Below are 17,627 nucleotides of genomic sequence, written 5' to 3'. Positions count from 1 at the left end.
CACATCATCCATCCCAGGAGCAACAAATTATTTTGAATAATTGGAATGAACTAAAAAAACAAAAAACGACACAAAAACTGGTAAAAAGGAAGAAGAGTAGTGTAATGTAACTGAAGCAGTTGCTGAATCGTAGTTTGACCTCGAGATAAGTTTGGTCTTAAACGAGTGCCCAGGATTAGGTACCTGAAATTGCCCACTCCAATGTCACTGCCTGCTAAAACACGTTCCTAACGGCCACGCACCAAAACACATGTGTCCATCACGCGCACCTCCGAGAATAGCGAATGTTGTTTTAAACCTGGGGTTAACTAAAATTTTCAAAATAACTGAAGTTAGTTGTTTCACTCAACAAATTTAACCGCTTTTAAAACAAACTCTCATCATATTATTTACCCTCTCCTTCCCATTCCTTTTGCTATCTTGTTAAAACAAAAACTAATACAACTCAGGTAGGATGAGAAGAATAGACTATTCAAAATCAAAGGTATGCTGCAGACAAGAGAAAAGCATTTTCTTTAGGCAGTACAAAATAAGAGCCATTTTTAATTTTTAATTTTTAATATCCAGAGCATCAAATTATGCAGGACGAGGGTGCGGATCTGGGTCAACCAAGTTTGACCAGCACAAACGACAACATTAGGGCTGTTTCAGTAATTAAGTAGTTGTGGTCCCACCTTAACATTTGTTGTGTCCGCTTACATATACATACTTATTTCTGAAGAGGTATTTAAAAACCTTGGCAGTGTCTTTGATGTTGTTGTGGTCCAGGTTTGGAGATTCATAACATCACATTGCATTACCTCCTATATATAACTTGCTTCCTAGGTTTTCTTCCCTTTTATCTCTCAAGGGAGAGACAAGAAAAAGAGAAGAAGAAGAAGGAGGAGGAGGAGGAAGATTGGTTAACGAAGGGCATGAGAACAAGGAGAGGAGCTTGTTATTCTGGAGTAGTATCAAGGATGTGTTCGGATGTGAGGCTTGCCAACAAAAACAAGGATCTGCACATGCATATGCGTGTGCATGTCGCCGGAGACTCCTTTAGTTATAGCCGAAAAAGGCAGAAGAAGACGCCGGAAAAAACCGTTACCGATTACGATTTTTTTGAGTCTTTGCCGGATGACCTTGTAATCTCTATCTTCTGCAAGCTTAGTTCTACCGCCACTAAACCTTCCGATTTTCTCAATGTTTTAATCACGTGCGTAATTTTTCAACCATTGTTTTTCTATTCTTCTTACATTTTCTCTGGACGGTGTCTGATTCCAGTCTCTGTGTAACAGGTGTAGGAGATTAAACAAGTTAGCACTACATTCGCTTGTTTTGTCCAGAGTCTCTCCCAGAGCTTTCGCTATTAGAGCCAAAGATTGGTGCGATTCGGCCCACCGTTTCCTCAAAAACTGTGCGGATGCCGGAAATGTTGAAGCCTGTTTCACTTTAGGCATGGTGAGTTAACCTGAAATTCAAGTTAGGAAATTAGAAAAATACTGTCTTGTGTGAAGAAATTGTCAATTGTTATTACTTTTTCAAAAATCTAACTTGTTGATTTCTATCTGTTGTGTGCAGATTCGGTTCTACTGCTTGCAAAACCGAGGGAGCGGCGCGTCGTTAATGGCCAAGGCAGCGATAAACTCCCACGCGCGTGCTCTGTACTCGCTGGCCGTGATTCAGTTCAACGGCAGCGGCGGAACCAAAAGCGACAAGGACTTACGCGCCGGCGTGGCGCTCTGCGCCAGAGCGGCGTTTCTCGGCCACGTCGACGCGCTGCGAGAGCTCGGTCACTGCCTGCAAGACGGTTACGGCGTGCGGCAGAACATCGCCGAGGGGCGGCGGTTCCTGGTGCAGGCAAACGCAAGGGAGCTGGCGGCCGTGTTGTCGACGAACGCCGCCGCGCGCCACTGGCTGACGTGCAACCTTCAGCCACAGCTTCGGCAGGGGATCGGATGTCCGTTGCTCAGCGATTTCGGTTGTAACATCCCGACGCCGGAGGTGCATCCGGCAAGCCGGTTCATGGCGGAGTGGTTCGCCGCTCGCGGCGGTTCGCCCGGACAGGGGCTGAGGTTGTGTTCGCACGCGGGGTGCGGGCGGCCCGAGTCCAGGAAGCACGAGTTTCGAAGGTGTTCTGTGTGTGGCGCGGTGAACTATTGCTCACGCGCGTGCCAAGCGCTGGATTGGAAGTTCCGGCACAAGGTGGAGTGCGCCCCCGTGGAGCGGTGGCTCGACGAAGACGGCGAAGACATCGGAGACGAGGATAGTGACGGCGAGGTTATGGCTATGGCGGATAGTTAGGCAGTTTTTCTCAACGTACAAGTGACGGTAACGGAAAGGGAGGCTGTGGTGGACGGAGGAAGATTTGAATCTATTTTTGGTGAAGAGAGAGAAAAAATACTATTAGTTGTTCGTCTCCAAAAAAAAGGTATAGAGTACGTTTTTTTTTTCTTGTATAGTGAGAGAATTCTCATGGAAAATCGAGAGTAGATTAATTTTCTCTATCTTCGCAATTTCAGAGTTTAACTTTAATTAGAGAATCAATGCTAAGATCTTAATGTGAATTTTAATCTATCTGAGAGTAATTGATGCGAAATAAATTTAATGTTTAAAAATAATTTGTAGAAAATATATGTTAGGGAGTAGATAAATATAGTTTGTTTGGAATTGGGGTGTTGGTAGATATGACAAAATTAAATGTAATTAAGTTGAAGGTGGAGGATTTGGTGAGGTGTGATTTGTCTCTACTGATTTAATGCGGCGCCATGGAATAAGTTAAAAAACTAATTCAACAGTTTCACACACTTTTACCTTCCCTCACATGCATGCTATATCATTAGGGAGGCTTCATTATTTGTGATCCAACAACTTGTTACTAACTTGATGAAAATTATTACAAAAATGTTTTAATGACATATTATACAAAGCAACTTATCATATCATTACTTTGTACCAATAATTATTCGTAAGATACTATTAAATTTTGTTTTTATTTTTATTTTATGAAAGACAGCAACCAAATCGCATAGGAAAGTTTAAGTGAGGTTAATAATAATTACCATTTCAGTGCTCTTTGAGTACAACACTAATCTTCAACCAAACATTTGCTTCACCTGTTTACAACATGTTTCTAATAATTGTTCTATTTATAACAATTTTTAAATCGCCTATTTCAAAATTCATAAACTGAAGTTCATCTATAATGAATAAAGTTTTAGCTTTAAGACTTTGGTAGTGCAACTCCTTAAGTTAATTAAAACAACAAAAAGATTATATATATATTGCGTTGAAGCCTATTTTACTAATAGATAATGCATTCAATGAATGGTAAATTCCAAATTTAATTAGATAGAAATACGAATCTTATAAGCAAGCATGTGTAGAGGACGATAACATGGATGCCACATAAATGTTTTGGTACTTTTAGTCAGTTCTAAAGTTCACGACATTAACTACAGTACCCTGTACAGTATTTTAACTTTGATTAATTAGATAATAAAAGTCAACTAGTAAAATAACTAAAGCAGTTACTCGTTACAAAAATAGACAGTTATGTCATAACAATGATGAACATACTTTTTGGTGAAAATAAATTTACTAGCAACATTACATTTTATTTTTCTGAAGTATATATATTATTAGTAATGAATTCTATTTTGGATAGTTTTTTTTTTCTATAATTCTTTTTCAAAAAAAGGATTTTTACTTCCTTGCACCATGGCTCCAAACAGTGTAGAGAATCGATTGGCATGATTTAATGAATTTATGAAGCTGCAGTAGTAGATTTAAGCGCATTAACTTTTGTGCACATAATTGGGAAGTAGCTTTATTTCTATTTCTTTACATTTGACCTAATTTATTATTTATTATAACTAATGAGCATTGCATTAATTTTTTTTTTATTCAATACCTAACAAAGTTGTACAATAAAATTATGTTAATGGCATTGGTAGGATTACAACTAAATGCTACTCCAGAACCAGCTTTCATCTAGCTTTAATTATCACTGTCTTTTTTTTTTGGTCAAAAAGGAATAAGAAAAGTTGAAAAAAGAAAAGTAGGAGAAACATTTGCAAATTTCTTGTTGGGTTTCAGAAAAAGTTAGCTGGCAGGAACTCTGTACATATATAATAGTTGGAAAATAAAAAAGGGAAATTTAAAAATAAAGATTCGATTTTGAATAGATTATTCATGTCAAAAGGGAAATAAATTAATTAAATGGGTGTAGAAAGAAGGTGAGGGGATGATGGAGTGCACTTATTCTTTCTGCAATGCTCTTTATTTATTTATTTTTGGTCCAGGATCATTATTTATTTCAGTTGCACTTAACCCCATATAGTAGTGAATGGGTGGACCAGGCAAGTGCAATAACTAGTCACATTTCCCAAATTCATTCAAATTTTAGAGTTGAAATTACAAAAAGGAATATCTCAAAAGACATTATAGAGAAGTATAAAGAAAGGGTTACATTTTGGCATCCTTTTAAAGCAACAAACATTGGATTCATGAGTGAAGTCGTTTACTTAGAAAACATGAAACAAAAACTGAGGGAAGTTAAATTCAGTGATCAATTTCACTTGTCTCTTATTTGAATTAGAAGATGAAAAAGTGAGTAGAAAAAGGGCATATATATGTTTTTGTGTATACTAGAATATAATTCGTTTATTATAAAACAAAAGTAGTTAACTATGGTACGTGCTAACTACCACTATTTTGTGGAAATATGATGAACCTTCTAGGACAGATAGGTTTCTTATGCCTTTGATTTGGAAATCTAACTGTTAATTTTCTTTTAAAAAATTTATTTTCTCCCTTTCTTCTTGTTTTGCCTCTTGCTTTGGTATCTTTGCATTCCATTGCAAAGCATTCACCATCTTATGCTTTCTGTCTAATCATATTTCGTGCCAGAATTAGAGGGAGACATTTATTAATATCATAATCAGAACCAATCTTTGATCGATAATGTATCATGTTCTTTTAAAAATTCTAAATAAGTATAAATATTTAAGGAGATTAATAGGACCGTTTGTTTGCCCCTTTTTCAGAAAAATAAAACTGTCCTTTTCGGAATAAAAATACATAGAAAAAGTTTATATTTATAGAAAGCAGAGCTAATAGTATTAAAAGTTAGAAAAAAATAAAAAAACAAACAATTACTTCTTTAAAACTCTTACTTTTGAAAGCTGTTTATAAACGTTATAAAGAGCATTTGAAAATATAAATGAAAAATACCGTACTTTTTCTAAATAATAACTTTTAAAATATGTTTAATCATTTCGGAGGTATTTATTTGTGAGGGTGTCGATTAGGTCCTTGTTTTTATAAAGAGTTCAATTAGGTCCCTTTTTATGTAAGATTGAGTCAATTATGACTTTGTCGTTAAATTTAGTGGATAACATTAAAATTTGTGTGTTAGCTTGTTGACTATGCAATTTTTAATGACGTGGCAGAGTTACATGGAACTTTCCTCCATTGACGCACCATCACGAAACTTCGTCCATCACCAACTATAAATCAAACGCAAAGAAACCCAACAAAAAATTGTGCCGCCAGGAGCCAAGGCAAAAGCACCATCTCCCTCGTGCTTTCATCAACCTGTGGGAACCATAAACCCTCGTGCTTTCATGTGAAACTTCATTAACAATTAACCACTAACTTCATTCATCACAATACACTGACAACCACAAAATTCACTTGAAAAAAAGTAATAATCATCCATTTACAGCTTAAAATCACAGAGTAGTAAGCACCTAAGTAAGGTCAGTTTTAACCACAAACAAACATTCAGTAGAATAAAACTATCCACTATTCGAAACCAGATCGAATCAAGTCACAACAAGGGAATCAAAGAACTATAGCATAACACTTAAAGAAATATTAAAAAAATATGAATAAATTACCACTATCGCCGATTAGGAGAAGCTTGATGATATAATCATAATCAGCTCGAGCTCTTACAAGATAACAACCATGGAGAAGGAGAGGAGAGTATAAAAAGGCGATCCAAGAAGGAATTAGGATGAAATTGAAAATGATAAGATTTTGTGGGGTGAAGTAGAAGCGATTTCAAACTGGTTGGAGAAAGAGAGAAAATGAAAGAGAAGAAGGCAAAATCGAGATCTGAAAGGGAAAAGGGTGTTCTCTTCTCTGTAGTGGTCGGGCGTTGAAAAACACTTTTTCTTTTAGCAAATCACCTTTTGCAGGAACAAGAAAATTATGTAAGATTTCCTTCTCGTTTTCTGATTTTAAAAACTATTTTCTAAAACAATTTCATATTGCACCAATTTTGTGTAGGAACTAAAATCAGTTCTCAAAAAATAAAAATCAAACACACCCAAAACAAAGTTATCTATAGATCTGCCAAGAGAGAAAACAAAATTTAGTCATCAATGAACAGTGGAGTACAGTGGCGTGTGTTGAACATGAAAAACAAGAGACAATGGCATTTGTTTCAATCTATTAGAAACATATAAATCAGGATCTCAATCATCATCGTACAATAAGGATAGTTACCTGTTGACTCACTGGCAAGCGTACCAGATCGTTCAAGTAATATAATCGGCAATACCCGATATCGTTCTTCCCAAGAGACTCGAAAGGACTTATCGTTCGTGTGAATTGAGATCGTAAGACTTGTAGAGAAAAATTAATTGTTTGGAATGCAAGGACAGAAAATAAACATGCAATGTGTTTGATTCAATTGACGAAAAAGACTATGGATGAATGAAGTTGTTGGGGGTTGAAAATTTCATCTTATCCGCTCCCTCTTATCTACTCCTCTTTTTTAATGTGCTTGATTATCTAATTGTTATGTAAACTTTCTTGGCCTACTCTTAACCCGATCCCTCGGCGAAAAGAGCCTATTACTAATTACCAGCTTGCTATCCCTAGCCTCCCCTAACAATTAGCAACACATTACCGAACAAAAGCAAAAACAATTGATTGTCCTACCTCCCTATCCCTAGGTGGTATTTCATTAATCAAGGAATTTCTCACCAGTTCAGGACAGTACTGTACGTTCCTGTATCAATAGAGACAAACCACAGTTATCGAATGAGTTAAACGATAAAAGCTTTAAGCACAGATGAGAACCCAACAATTGATAATCAAAGCATATGACAATCATATAAGTAAACAAGAGTTTCAATAAAAGAGAGTTTCAAAAGATTACATTGTTTCCCCCAACAACAAAAGGGTTTAGTTCACCATTGTCATGGTGAACCTAGATGAAAATAATGGAAGAATGGAAGGGCAAACTCTAGATAGGATGAAAAGGAGCCTAAGCATCCAAGAGATCTTCTCCAAGGAGTGAAAATTAGGTCTAGCTGCCCTCTTCTGTCAAAAGAATCAGAATGAAATCGTAACAGGGCTATTTATAGCTGAGGAGCGTCACAGAAAACAAGCCCAAGCCCAGCAGACAACCACCCGGTGTCACACTTATGCCGCTCGGCGGTTTGCCCATTATCGTGCCACCGCCCGGCGCCAAGGGTCCACCGTTCGGCGGTTTGCCCCTAATCGCAAATCCGCCCAGCGTCCACGCCAGTTGCCTCCTCCTCGCATTGGACCGCCCAACGGTGAATTTTACCGTCGGGCGGTTCCTAGACTCTTCTTTTCTTCAATTTTCTTCTTCTGTCTTGAGTCTAAGACCTTCATCTTCAACCCCAGTCTTCACTTTCATCAAAATCATTGCAAAACAATGCAAAACAAGCATAATATTGCTAAAAACAGCTTTTGACTCTCGACTGACTCATTTATTGGGTTTTACTTTATTCTAAGCTCATTCTAAGTCTTAAAGGGTGTAATTTGGTCTAAAATGACATATGAAAATAACTGTGTTTCAACCGTTATCATTACCGTGCGTCTTTACCACCACCAATAATCTAAAACCTACAAATCATTCCCAAAATCACAGAAACCGCAACACCTTCATCTTCCATCAACCAATGCTTCTTTCTGCTTGCTAAAATCCCAAATCGAACCTATAAGAAGGATCAACATCCAACGTGCCACCACGGGAGGAATTTCCAGCGCCTTCGTTCTCCTTTGCGTGCGACACAGCGCAAGCTCCCTTGCCTGATCTGCAGAACCCTAATTTTGGAGAAAGGGGACTGCCACGTGATGACCTATTTATGTGCCACGTGGTTATGAAATGCCACCTCACCATGCCACCAGGCAACACATTTAATGCTGTCCACAAAATTTAACGGTAGGGGCTTTATTGATTCAATTTTACATAAAAAGGGACTCAATTGAGTTCTTTCAAAATACGGGTGTTGAGATTGTTGACAACACAAACTCTATATCAAACTAGTTTTTGATGATGACAACACAATGCTTAATAACAGTACACATGTTGCTGCATTACATGTTCTTATTCTGAATTGTTTGTCATATCTGCTGAACATGTGTTGATGTACTGTGATGTTTGTTCCTATGATTGATTGTGTGATATAATTGTGGAATATGCTTGTATGAATATGTGGAATATGAATTGGTTGATTAAAAACATTTTATTTCACATTTCTGGAAGTGAAAGATCACAAGCACCTTTATGAACTTATAATTGAGTGACAAAGTTCTAGTCTAGTCGAATACACCTATAATGGATTCGACTATGCTAAAACCTTTGTACAACTTTTGAGATTCAGTGTTGTGTGATATGTTGAGTTGAAAAGAATTTCAAAGTGTTTTTACATGTTTCAGTCGACATTGTATAATGCATATTCGACTGTGTTACTGATCTGTTTGGAATTCTGTTATGCTTACACGCTCCAACGGCTATATTTTTGAAAGTTAGTTAAGCATTGATGACTTGGTCAACTGAAGGTTGAGCCTATGGTGAGTGATACTAGCTCCGACGGTCTTCTAGAGGAAGAAAACTAGATGGAGAGGGGAAAGGTCGTGAGAAGTGACTTTGGTAGAGAGTTTCCCGTGCTGGATATTGGCATCAACAGAAGAAATGATTTCTCATATTGTAATAAATGTGTGTTGAATTTTGTTGATTGAGAGCCTATATGTTGACTGTCTGTTATAACTATTTTAATACAGTGGACTGAATTAGTAGGCTATTCGACTGAGAAACAATCTGTCTAACAGAAAACTATAAATTGACTGAACACGAGTTGTTCAGAGACTTTTGATGATCTGACATTTTCATTTCTTGTTTCAGATTGAATTCTCTGTTTTAATAGCTCCAAGAATTCTCCAAGAAGACGATGGTGATCTATCTTGAGAGAGATTCAAAGGGAGAAGGCAATTTGTGCTGACTGTGTGATCATTATCTACACGAAAAAGGTGCTTCTTGATTGATCTTTAAAGGCTTGGCATCCTATGAAGATTGCTGCATTGATTGAAGGCTTAGCAACCTGTGAAGTCTGATGTGTTAGGCTTGACATCCTGTGAAGAGTACTAGTTACACGTTGAGGATTGTTCGACGTGGGTTCAGATTGTAGAAGAGGGGATTCTTGTTGCAATTCTGGTTTTTTTGTGCAGCTATATTTTGGTTTTGGGTTAGAGAGGAGATTTATATTTTTGCGTGTGGGTTCTATATATTCCTTGTCGTAAAAACCACAACCATTATAGTGCATTTGCTTCGTGGATTGGAAGGACACTAGATGTAGGCATTGTTGGCTGAACCAGTATAAAAACCAGTGTTTGATTTTCTCTATACCCGCACTCTTTATTTCCAATCGACTTTATTTGTTTAGCAGTCAACTGCGTTTTTCTGCTGCATTGAATTTTTCATTACTTGCATTTCAAGAAAGATAAAAAAGCTTTGCACTTTCATATAAAGATTACGAAAAGATTTTGTTTTTGAACTAACACCAATTCACCCCCTCTCATGGTGTAAAACGAAGCCTACTTGTTTCTAAAAAACGGGGACCTAATTGACACAAATAAGGACCTTCGAAATGATCAAACCTTTAAAATAAGTTCATAAAAATTAGGGTATAGTTCGGTAAAATTTTATTGACTAACTAATGTTTTACTAGCATAAGACCTTTTGAGGTTATATTATCTTTGTAGTTGTAATGTACACAATCTTTATCTTACTGCACTTATTTTTTTAACTTAGCATATTTTGAACTAGACAACTGATAACGGTCTAAAAACCGTTATTTTCATACTTAAATTTGATATCAAAGCACACCCTTTATGGCTTAGAATGAGCTTAAAATCAAGTAAAAATCAAGTAAAACACTTAGTTGAGTCATGTGAGAGTCAAAAGTTGTTTTTAGATATATTATGCTTGTTTTTACATTGTTTTGCAGGGTTTTGAGGTGAATTGAAGATGGAAGTAAAGCAAGGTGGACTTAGACCCGTGAAAGATGAAGAAAAAGGATGAAAAGAAGAGTCAAAGAAACCGTTGAGCATCCAGGGCGATTAGAGGCAAACCGCTCAACGGTAAAACTGACCGCTGAGCGGTCACACGACTAAGAGGGAAACCGCTGAGCGGTTATCTGTTGTTATTTGGCCTAGATTCTGTTATCTTTTTGGCCTATATATAGCCCCAGTTCGATTCAAACCTCATTCTTTTGGCAGAGAGAAACGTCCACAACAGTTCTACACTCCTTGGAGGCCGTTCTTTGGATGCATAGGCTCCAAACTACTCAATCTAGGGTTTATTCTTTCATTCTTCCATTGTATTTCATCTAGTTTCATCATGATTATGGTGAACTAAACCCTTTGTTGTTGGGGAACAATGTAATCTTTTGAAACTCTCATATATCCAAATTCTTATTTACTTTATATGCTTGCATATGCTTGATTTATCAATTTTTGGGTTCCTTACCTTTGCTTAATGCTTTTATCGTTTAACTCATTCGGTAAATGTTGTTTGTCTTGATTGCATAAGACTTAAAAGAAGAATAATTTTGTAGAGTTAATGCAAAACTAAATCTAAACATGCAAATGCAAATTGAATCAATTGGCAAATAAGAAATATGAATGAATGGAGTTGTTGGGGTTTACAATTTCATCCTTATCCACCCTCTTATATATATTATTCTTATTAAATTCGCTTTATTATCAATGTCATGCAACTTTCTGAATTACTCTAAACCCAATTCCTCGGCGAAAAAAGCCTATTACTAATTACTAGTTTACCATTCCTAGTCTCCCTAGTAATTACCAATGCATTAGGTATAGAAGCTTAAAGCAATTGATCGTCCTACCCCTATTCCGAGGCAGTATTCCATTATCAAGAGAATTCTTATCAGTTCTAGATTTCCCCGTACGTTCCCATATCGAAAAAATCAAATATCATAACACCGAATGAGTTAAATGATGTAAGCATTATCATCAGAAAAGAAAACCCAAACAATTGATAATAAAAGCATATGAATATAGTAAGAAATTTTGATACAAGAAAGTTTCAAAAGGACTACATTGTACCCCAACAACAAAAGGATTAGTTCACCATAGACATGGTGAAACTAGATGGAATTAATGGAAAAGACGAAAGAGTAAACCCTAGATTTGATAAGTTGGAGCCTAAGCATCCAAGAAATCGCCTCCAAGGAGTGTAGAAGTTGCTCTGAAGTCTTCCTCTACCAAAAGATTACTCTGAGGGTCGCAATAGGTATATTTATAACGCAAAAAAGTAACAGAATTTTGGCCCAGGCCCATCATTTAGGCGTTCAACGCCCATTTGACCGCTCAGCGGTAGACCCTATAATCGCAGGATGCTCAGCGGTGGAACCTTGCGCTCAGCGCTGGCCCTCAGAATCGCAGGACGCTCAACGTCGCCGCTTGGGCGAGAAACAATGACTTCCTCCTCGAAGCTGGCGCTCAGCGCTAGAATTGGCGCTGAGTGATGGACCTTACTCTTCTTTTGCTTCTTTTCTCATCCTTTCTTGAGTCTAAATCCTCCCTTCTTCACTTCCATCCTTATATTCTCATCAAATCCTGCCAAAACAATGTAAAACAAGCATAATATCTCTAAAAACCACTCTTGACTCTGTAGAAACCAAACTCAAGTGTTTTACATGATTTTAAGCTCATTCTAAGCCATAAAGGATGCGTTTTGATATCAAATTCAAGTATAAAAATAACGGTTTTTAGGCTGTTATCACCTCTCTCACTCTGAAATTTGTTCTTTTTGTCCCTAACTATCCATTCAATTTAATTTCCTTAAGTTAGTTAACCAAAATTTTACATTGTTCAATAACCTTTGATTCAAAATCTTTGTTATACAGAAGTGTGGCTCGGGGAGTCAGATTGGAGAAGGATATGAAGCTGGAGGTTTATACCATTTTGGATGTCGTCCACGGGTATCTTGTGTTGCAGCTCTTCCCCCTAAAGTGTTACATGATCGGTTTGGCCATCCTCACTTGTCATAATTAAAAAAGATGTGTCCTGAACTTAGTGGTCTTTAGACTTTAGAATGTGAGTCTTGTCAACTAGGAAAACATGTTAGATCTGTCTTTACTAAAAGGTCTCATTCAATGTGTACTTCTAGTTTTTCTATTATTCACTCTGATGTCTGGGGACCTAGTCGCGTCTCTTCTTTTGGTTTTAGATATTTTGTTACATTTATTGATAAGTATTTTAGATGTACTTGGGTTTATCTAATGAAAGATCACTCTGAATTTTTACCCATCTTCACCTCCTTTTTGAATGTAATCAAGAACCAATTTGGTCAAGTAATTAAAATCTTAAGAAGTGATAATGCTAAAGAGTATTTCTCGTCCTCTTTTTCTACAATCCTTAGCTCCCATGGTATTTTGCATCAGTTCACTTGTCCTCATACACCCTAGCAAAATGGTATAGCCGAAAGAAAAAATAGACACTTGGTTGGAACTACTCGTACCCTTTTGCTTGGTGCCCATATTCCTGTTCATCACTGGGGGGTGTCATCTTAACTGCATGTTTTCTTATTAATAGGATGCCCTCCTCCTCTCTCAATAATAAAATCCCTTTCTCCATTCTCTTTCCCAATGATCCTCTCTTTCACACCCTTCCTCGAGTTTTTGGTTGTGTTTGTTTTGTTCACGACATGTCTCCAAGGCTGGACAAGCTCTCCGCTCGTGCAATCAAATGTGTCTTTTTGGGCTATTCTCGGCTTCAAAAAGGGTGCCAGTGTTACTCTCCTGAAACCCGGTGTCGCAACCGGAATCGTGATGGGACGACGATCCAAAAAGGAAAACGGGTTTTGAAAATGTTTTTTGGAGTCGCCACCATAGTTTATTCTGGAAAACTACGGAAAAACCATAAAATGATAAAGCACGGTTCACGAAAACCAAATATTGGGTTCGGGAGTCGGTTACGTGTAAGGAAGGTATTAGCACCCTACAACGCCTGCCTGAAGGCAGTACCTTTAATTAAATACGCGAATAAAGATGTGGTTTGCAAAATGTTTAACTAACCCAAAAAGCAAAATTTTAAAGAAACAAAATATATTTTTTTATTTTTTTGTGCCCGACAAGGATTGACCTTGCTCCTACGTATTCTCAAAATGAGAAATCAGGGTTACGTAGTTCTGGCTGAAAAGTTGTTTGTTGTTTGAAAATGTGAATGTTTTATATTTTTGGAATTTTTTTTATGTGAGAAAAAAGAAAAGGTCTCAGCATGAGGACGATGCGTGCGATCACACACGTGCTTAAACCTTTAAAACATATATTTTTAATTTTTATAAAAGGTGGAAAGGTCTTAGCACGAGGACGATGCGTGCGATCACACACGTGCTTAAACCTTTAAATCATATTTTTTTTAATTTTTATAAAGGAAGAAAAGGTCTTAGCACGAGGACGATGCGTGCGATCACACACGTGCTTAAACCTTTAAAACATTTTTGATAGTTTATTAAAAGGAAGAAAGGTCTTAGCACGAGGACGATGCGTGCGATCACACACGTGCTTAAACCTTTAAAACATATTTTTTAATTTTTATAAAAGGAGGAAAGGTCTTAGCACGAGGACGATGCGTGCGATCATACACGTGCTTAAACTTTTAAAACATATTTTTTTAATTTTTATAAAGGAAAAAAAAGTCTCAGCACAAGGACAATGCGAAAGATCACACACGCGCTTAAACCTTTAAATTTTTTTTTGGATATTTTTATTTTATAATTTTTATAATTTTATCTTTCATTTTTGTAATTTTTACTATAGAAAATTATAAGAATAATAATTATATTTAGATAAGATTTAATAAAAATTATATTGGCCTAAGTATTTAAAATAAAACGATAACGTAATAATGATATTTATATAAAGAGAAATAACGCATAAAATAGAAAACAAATTAAAACTATATATTTTTTTGTGATTTTTATAACATAAAAAAGGGTAAATAAAAGTTTAAAATATACAATAAAATTAACGCATAATAATGAGACAATTGGTACAATGAAGAAATAGCAAAAATGTATGCAGTGAGAATTAAAAACGTGTATGCGGTGATCAATATGTAACAACCAAAAACAAGAAAAAAAAATAAAATAACATAAAAATAGAAAAAAAACAAAACATGAGACATAGGGATGTGGGGTTAATAATTATAGGGTACGCGAAGACAATAATAGGAAAACAAACATTATAATTTAGAAAATAAAAGTAAGGTTGCAGAAAATAAAATCGAAGAGAAAAGGGTGCAGGTGAAAAACGGGGTATTGCACGGAATATTTAACCCAAGCCTACATTCTTCAAGAAACCATAGGTTTCTTATGCCTCTTCTCCTTTTTCTTTGTTCTCTTATGTTATATTTTCGAAATTCGATTTTTTTCCTCTTTCTTTTTTCTATTCCCTTATGCTTTCCTTCCGAAATTCAATTCTCTCTCCTTTTCTTGTTTACAAGGTGCATATTTATATACACATATTTGTAATATTATTGTGATCTTGTCTTAATGGCGAATTAATTGTCAATTAGCAAAATAGGGAAATAAATGGTCTTGATTGAAGAAAAATAAATCAAATTAAAATCATATTTTTCTCTTTAGGAAGAAACTGAATACAACAATCAATATATTATTTTTAATTATTTCTTGTAATGATTGTCATAATGTTGATTCGAATTATTACCAAATAAAACAAAATTTCAAAAATATTCTAAAGTGATTTGTCATGCATTAATAGTAATTGCTTATGGGCATTTTTCCAAGGAAATCAAATCCAATTCATCATGTGCAGCACCTCTCCCATTTAATCACCATTTTTTTCTTTTCATTTTATTCCCATGCACTCCCTTTTTTCTTTTTTATTCTTTTTCCTTTTTCCTTTTTTTTTCTTTTCCCTTTTTTCTCTTTTATTCTTTTTCTTTTTTTTTTCTTTCTTTTCTTCACAAGACTAAACAAAATAGTAAAATAAAATTAAGAATAACAAAATAACATAAAATAAAATAATAATAATAAAAAATGAAATAAGACAACAATAAAAACCAAGTCCCATTATTTAGTCACCTGGACGAAATTGGGTGTTGACACCCGGAAGTACTACATGTCTGCCAATGTCACATTCTTTGAACAAACACCTTTCTTCTCTCCATCTGTTCAAGATGTTCATATCCTCCAACAGGTCATTCCTCTTCCAGTGGTTGAGTCCAATATCTCTAATGTACCCGTCAATTCAAGTCATGCTCAAAGTCCTCCCGAACCTTCCTCTCCACATATTGATATCTCCCGACATAGTACCCCCGTGGGCAGTCCTCTCCCAGAAAATGGTGGATCTCCTTCTTCAGCTTCTTCTCCATCACTGCCTCTTGCCACGCCTTCTTGTGAAGGTGAGTCTGGTTGGCCCATTGCTCTCAGAAAAGGTACTCGTTCCACTCGAAACCCTCATCCCATTTATAATTTTCTTAGCTATCACAGATTGTCGCCCTCCTTTTATTCCCTTTTATCCTCAGTGTCTTTTGTGGTTATACCCAAAAATGTGAAAGAAGCACTTGATCTTCCTGGATGGCGACAAGTCATGATTGCAGAATTGCAGGCTCTTGACCACAGTAGTACTTGGGAACTTGTGCCACTTCCCCCGGGCAAAAAGGTTGTTGGTTGTCGATGGGTATATGCAGTTAAAGTCGGCCCTAATGGTGACATTGATAGGCTCAAAGCCCGAATGGTTGCAAAGGGGTACACTCAGGTGTATGGCCTTGATTATTGTGACACCTTTTCTCCCGTGGCCAAGATGACTACCATTCGTCTTTTCTTCGCAATGGCAGCAATTCGTCATTGGCCACTTCATCAATTGGATATCAAAAATGCCTTTCTCCATGGTGATCTTGAGGAAGAAGTTTATATGGAGCAACCTCCTGGGTTTGTTGCTCAGGGGGAGTCTAGTATGGTTTGCAAATTGCATCGATCTTTGTATGGGCTCAAGCAATCACCACGTGCTTGGTTTGGAAAATTTAGCTCCATTGTTCAAAAATTTGGGCTAAAATGCAGTGAAGCAGATCAGTCGGTCTTTTATTATCATTCATCTCTCAGGAAATGTGTTTACTTAATAGTATATGTTAATGATATAGTCATTACGGTAAATGATATTGCTCGAATATCTCAATTGAAGGAGTACTTGTGTAGACATTTCCAAACCAAGGATCTTGGAAGCCTCAAATACTTCTTAGGCATTGAAGTAGCTCAGTCAAAAGATGGAGTTATAATCTCCCAAAGGAAGTATGCCCTGGATATTTTGCAAGAAACAGGCATGATTGATTGTAGACCGGGTTACAGTCCTATGGACCCAAATAAAAAATTAACAACCGAAGAAGGTGAGTTATTTTCCGACCCGGAGAGATATAGGAGACTTGTTGGAAAACTAATCTATCTCACTATTACAAGGCCAGATCTATCTTTTGCTGTTGGAGTGGTTAGTCAGTTCATGCAAGCTCCATGTGTTGGCCATTGGAATGCTATCATTTGAATCCTAAGGTATTCAAAAAAGGCTCTCGGGCAAGGGTTGTTATATGAAAAGAAAGGAAGCCTTCAGGTATCAGGATATTGTGATGCCGATTGGGCAGGTTCTCCTACTGATAGACGATCTACTACTGGATATTGTGTTTTCCTTGGAGGAAACATTATCTCATGGAAAAGTAAGAAACATAATGTAGTGGCTCGATCAACAGCTGAAGCTGAATATAGGGCAATGACATCACTGACATGTGAACTTATATGGGTGAAGAAGTTCCTTCAAGAGCTTAAATTCTATGACATTTAGAGTATGAAGGTTTATTGTGATAACCAAGCTATCCTTCACATTGCATCAAATCCAGTGTTTCATGAGAGAACTAAACATATAGAGATTTATTGTCATTTTGTTCGGGAAAAATTATTGTCAAAAGAAATATGTATCGAGTTTGTTGGATCAAATGACCAACTCGCAGATGTGTTGACTAAGTCATTGAGGGGACCTCAGATTGAGTTTATTTATTCCAAGCTTGGTACATACAATCTATATGCTCCAGCTTGAGGGGGAGTGTTAGAATCATTACATATAGGTATCATCATAGATGGGTGTCGCACCCCATGCAAAATTTAATGTGCATAAAAGAATGCAATATAGACTAGGAAATGACTCCTAGGTCGTCTCTCAAGGACCAAATGTGGTTCGAGAATTAGGTCATACACGAAGTGGGGGGTTTGTGAAAAGTTTTGTGAATGTAGATGAATAAAATTAAATTACGAATGCAAACAGAAATGCAAACACAGATGTAAAAAC

The 17,627-nt window shown here is 36.5% G+C and overlaps 2 protein-coding genes across 2 annotated transcripts; both read left to right on the top strand.

Moving 5' to 3' along the window:
- Positions 1-736: 736 nt before the first annotated feature.
- On the top strand, positions 737-2,597 carry LOC106753476 (F-box protein At1g67340). Its single transcript, XM_014635295.2, has 3 exons — positions 737-1,195; positions 1,278-1,440; positions 1,561-2,597. Exons 1-3 carry the CDS (start codon positions 915-917, stop codon positions 2,281-2,283), a joined length of 1,167 nt encoding a protein of 388 aa, XP_014490781.1. The 5' UTR covers positions 737-914; the 3' UTR covers positions 2,284-2,597.
- A 12,819-nt stretch (positions 2,598-15,416) lies between these two features.
- Positions 15,417-17,126, top strand: LOC106753484. Its single transcript, XM_014635302.1, has 3 exons — positions 15,417-16,205; positions 16,854-16,929; positions 17,035-17,126. The coding sequence occupies exons 1-3, from the start codon at positions 15,417-15,419 to the stop codon at positions 17,124-17,126; spliced, it is 957 nt and encodes a 318-aa protein (XP_014490788.1).
- The last annotated feature ends 501 nt before the right edge of the window (positions 17,127-17,627 follow it).

Source organism: Vigna radiata, unplaced genomic scaffold, assembly GCF_000741045.1.
Source record: "Vigna radiata var. radiata cultivar VC1973A unplaced genomic scaffold, Vradiata_ver6 scaffold_131, whole genome shotgun sequence".
In the NCBI taxonomy this organism is placed as follows: Eukaryota; Viridiplantae; Streptophyta; class Magnoliopsida; order Fabales; family Fabaceae; genus Vigna; species Vigna radiata.
Note: the sequence above shows the minus strand (reverse complement) of the source record. Positions and strands in the feature narration are given on the sequence as shown.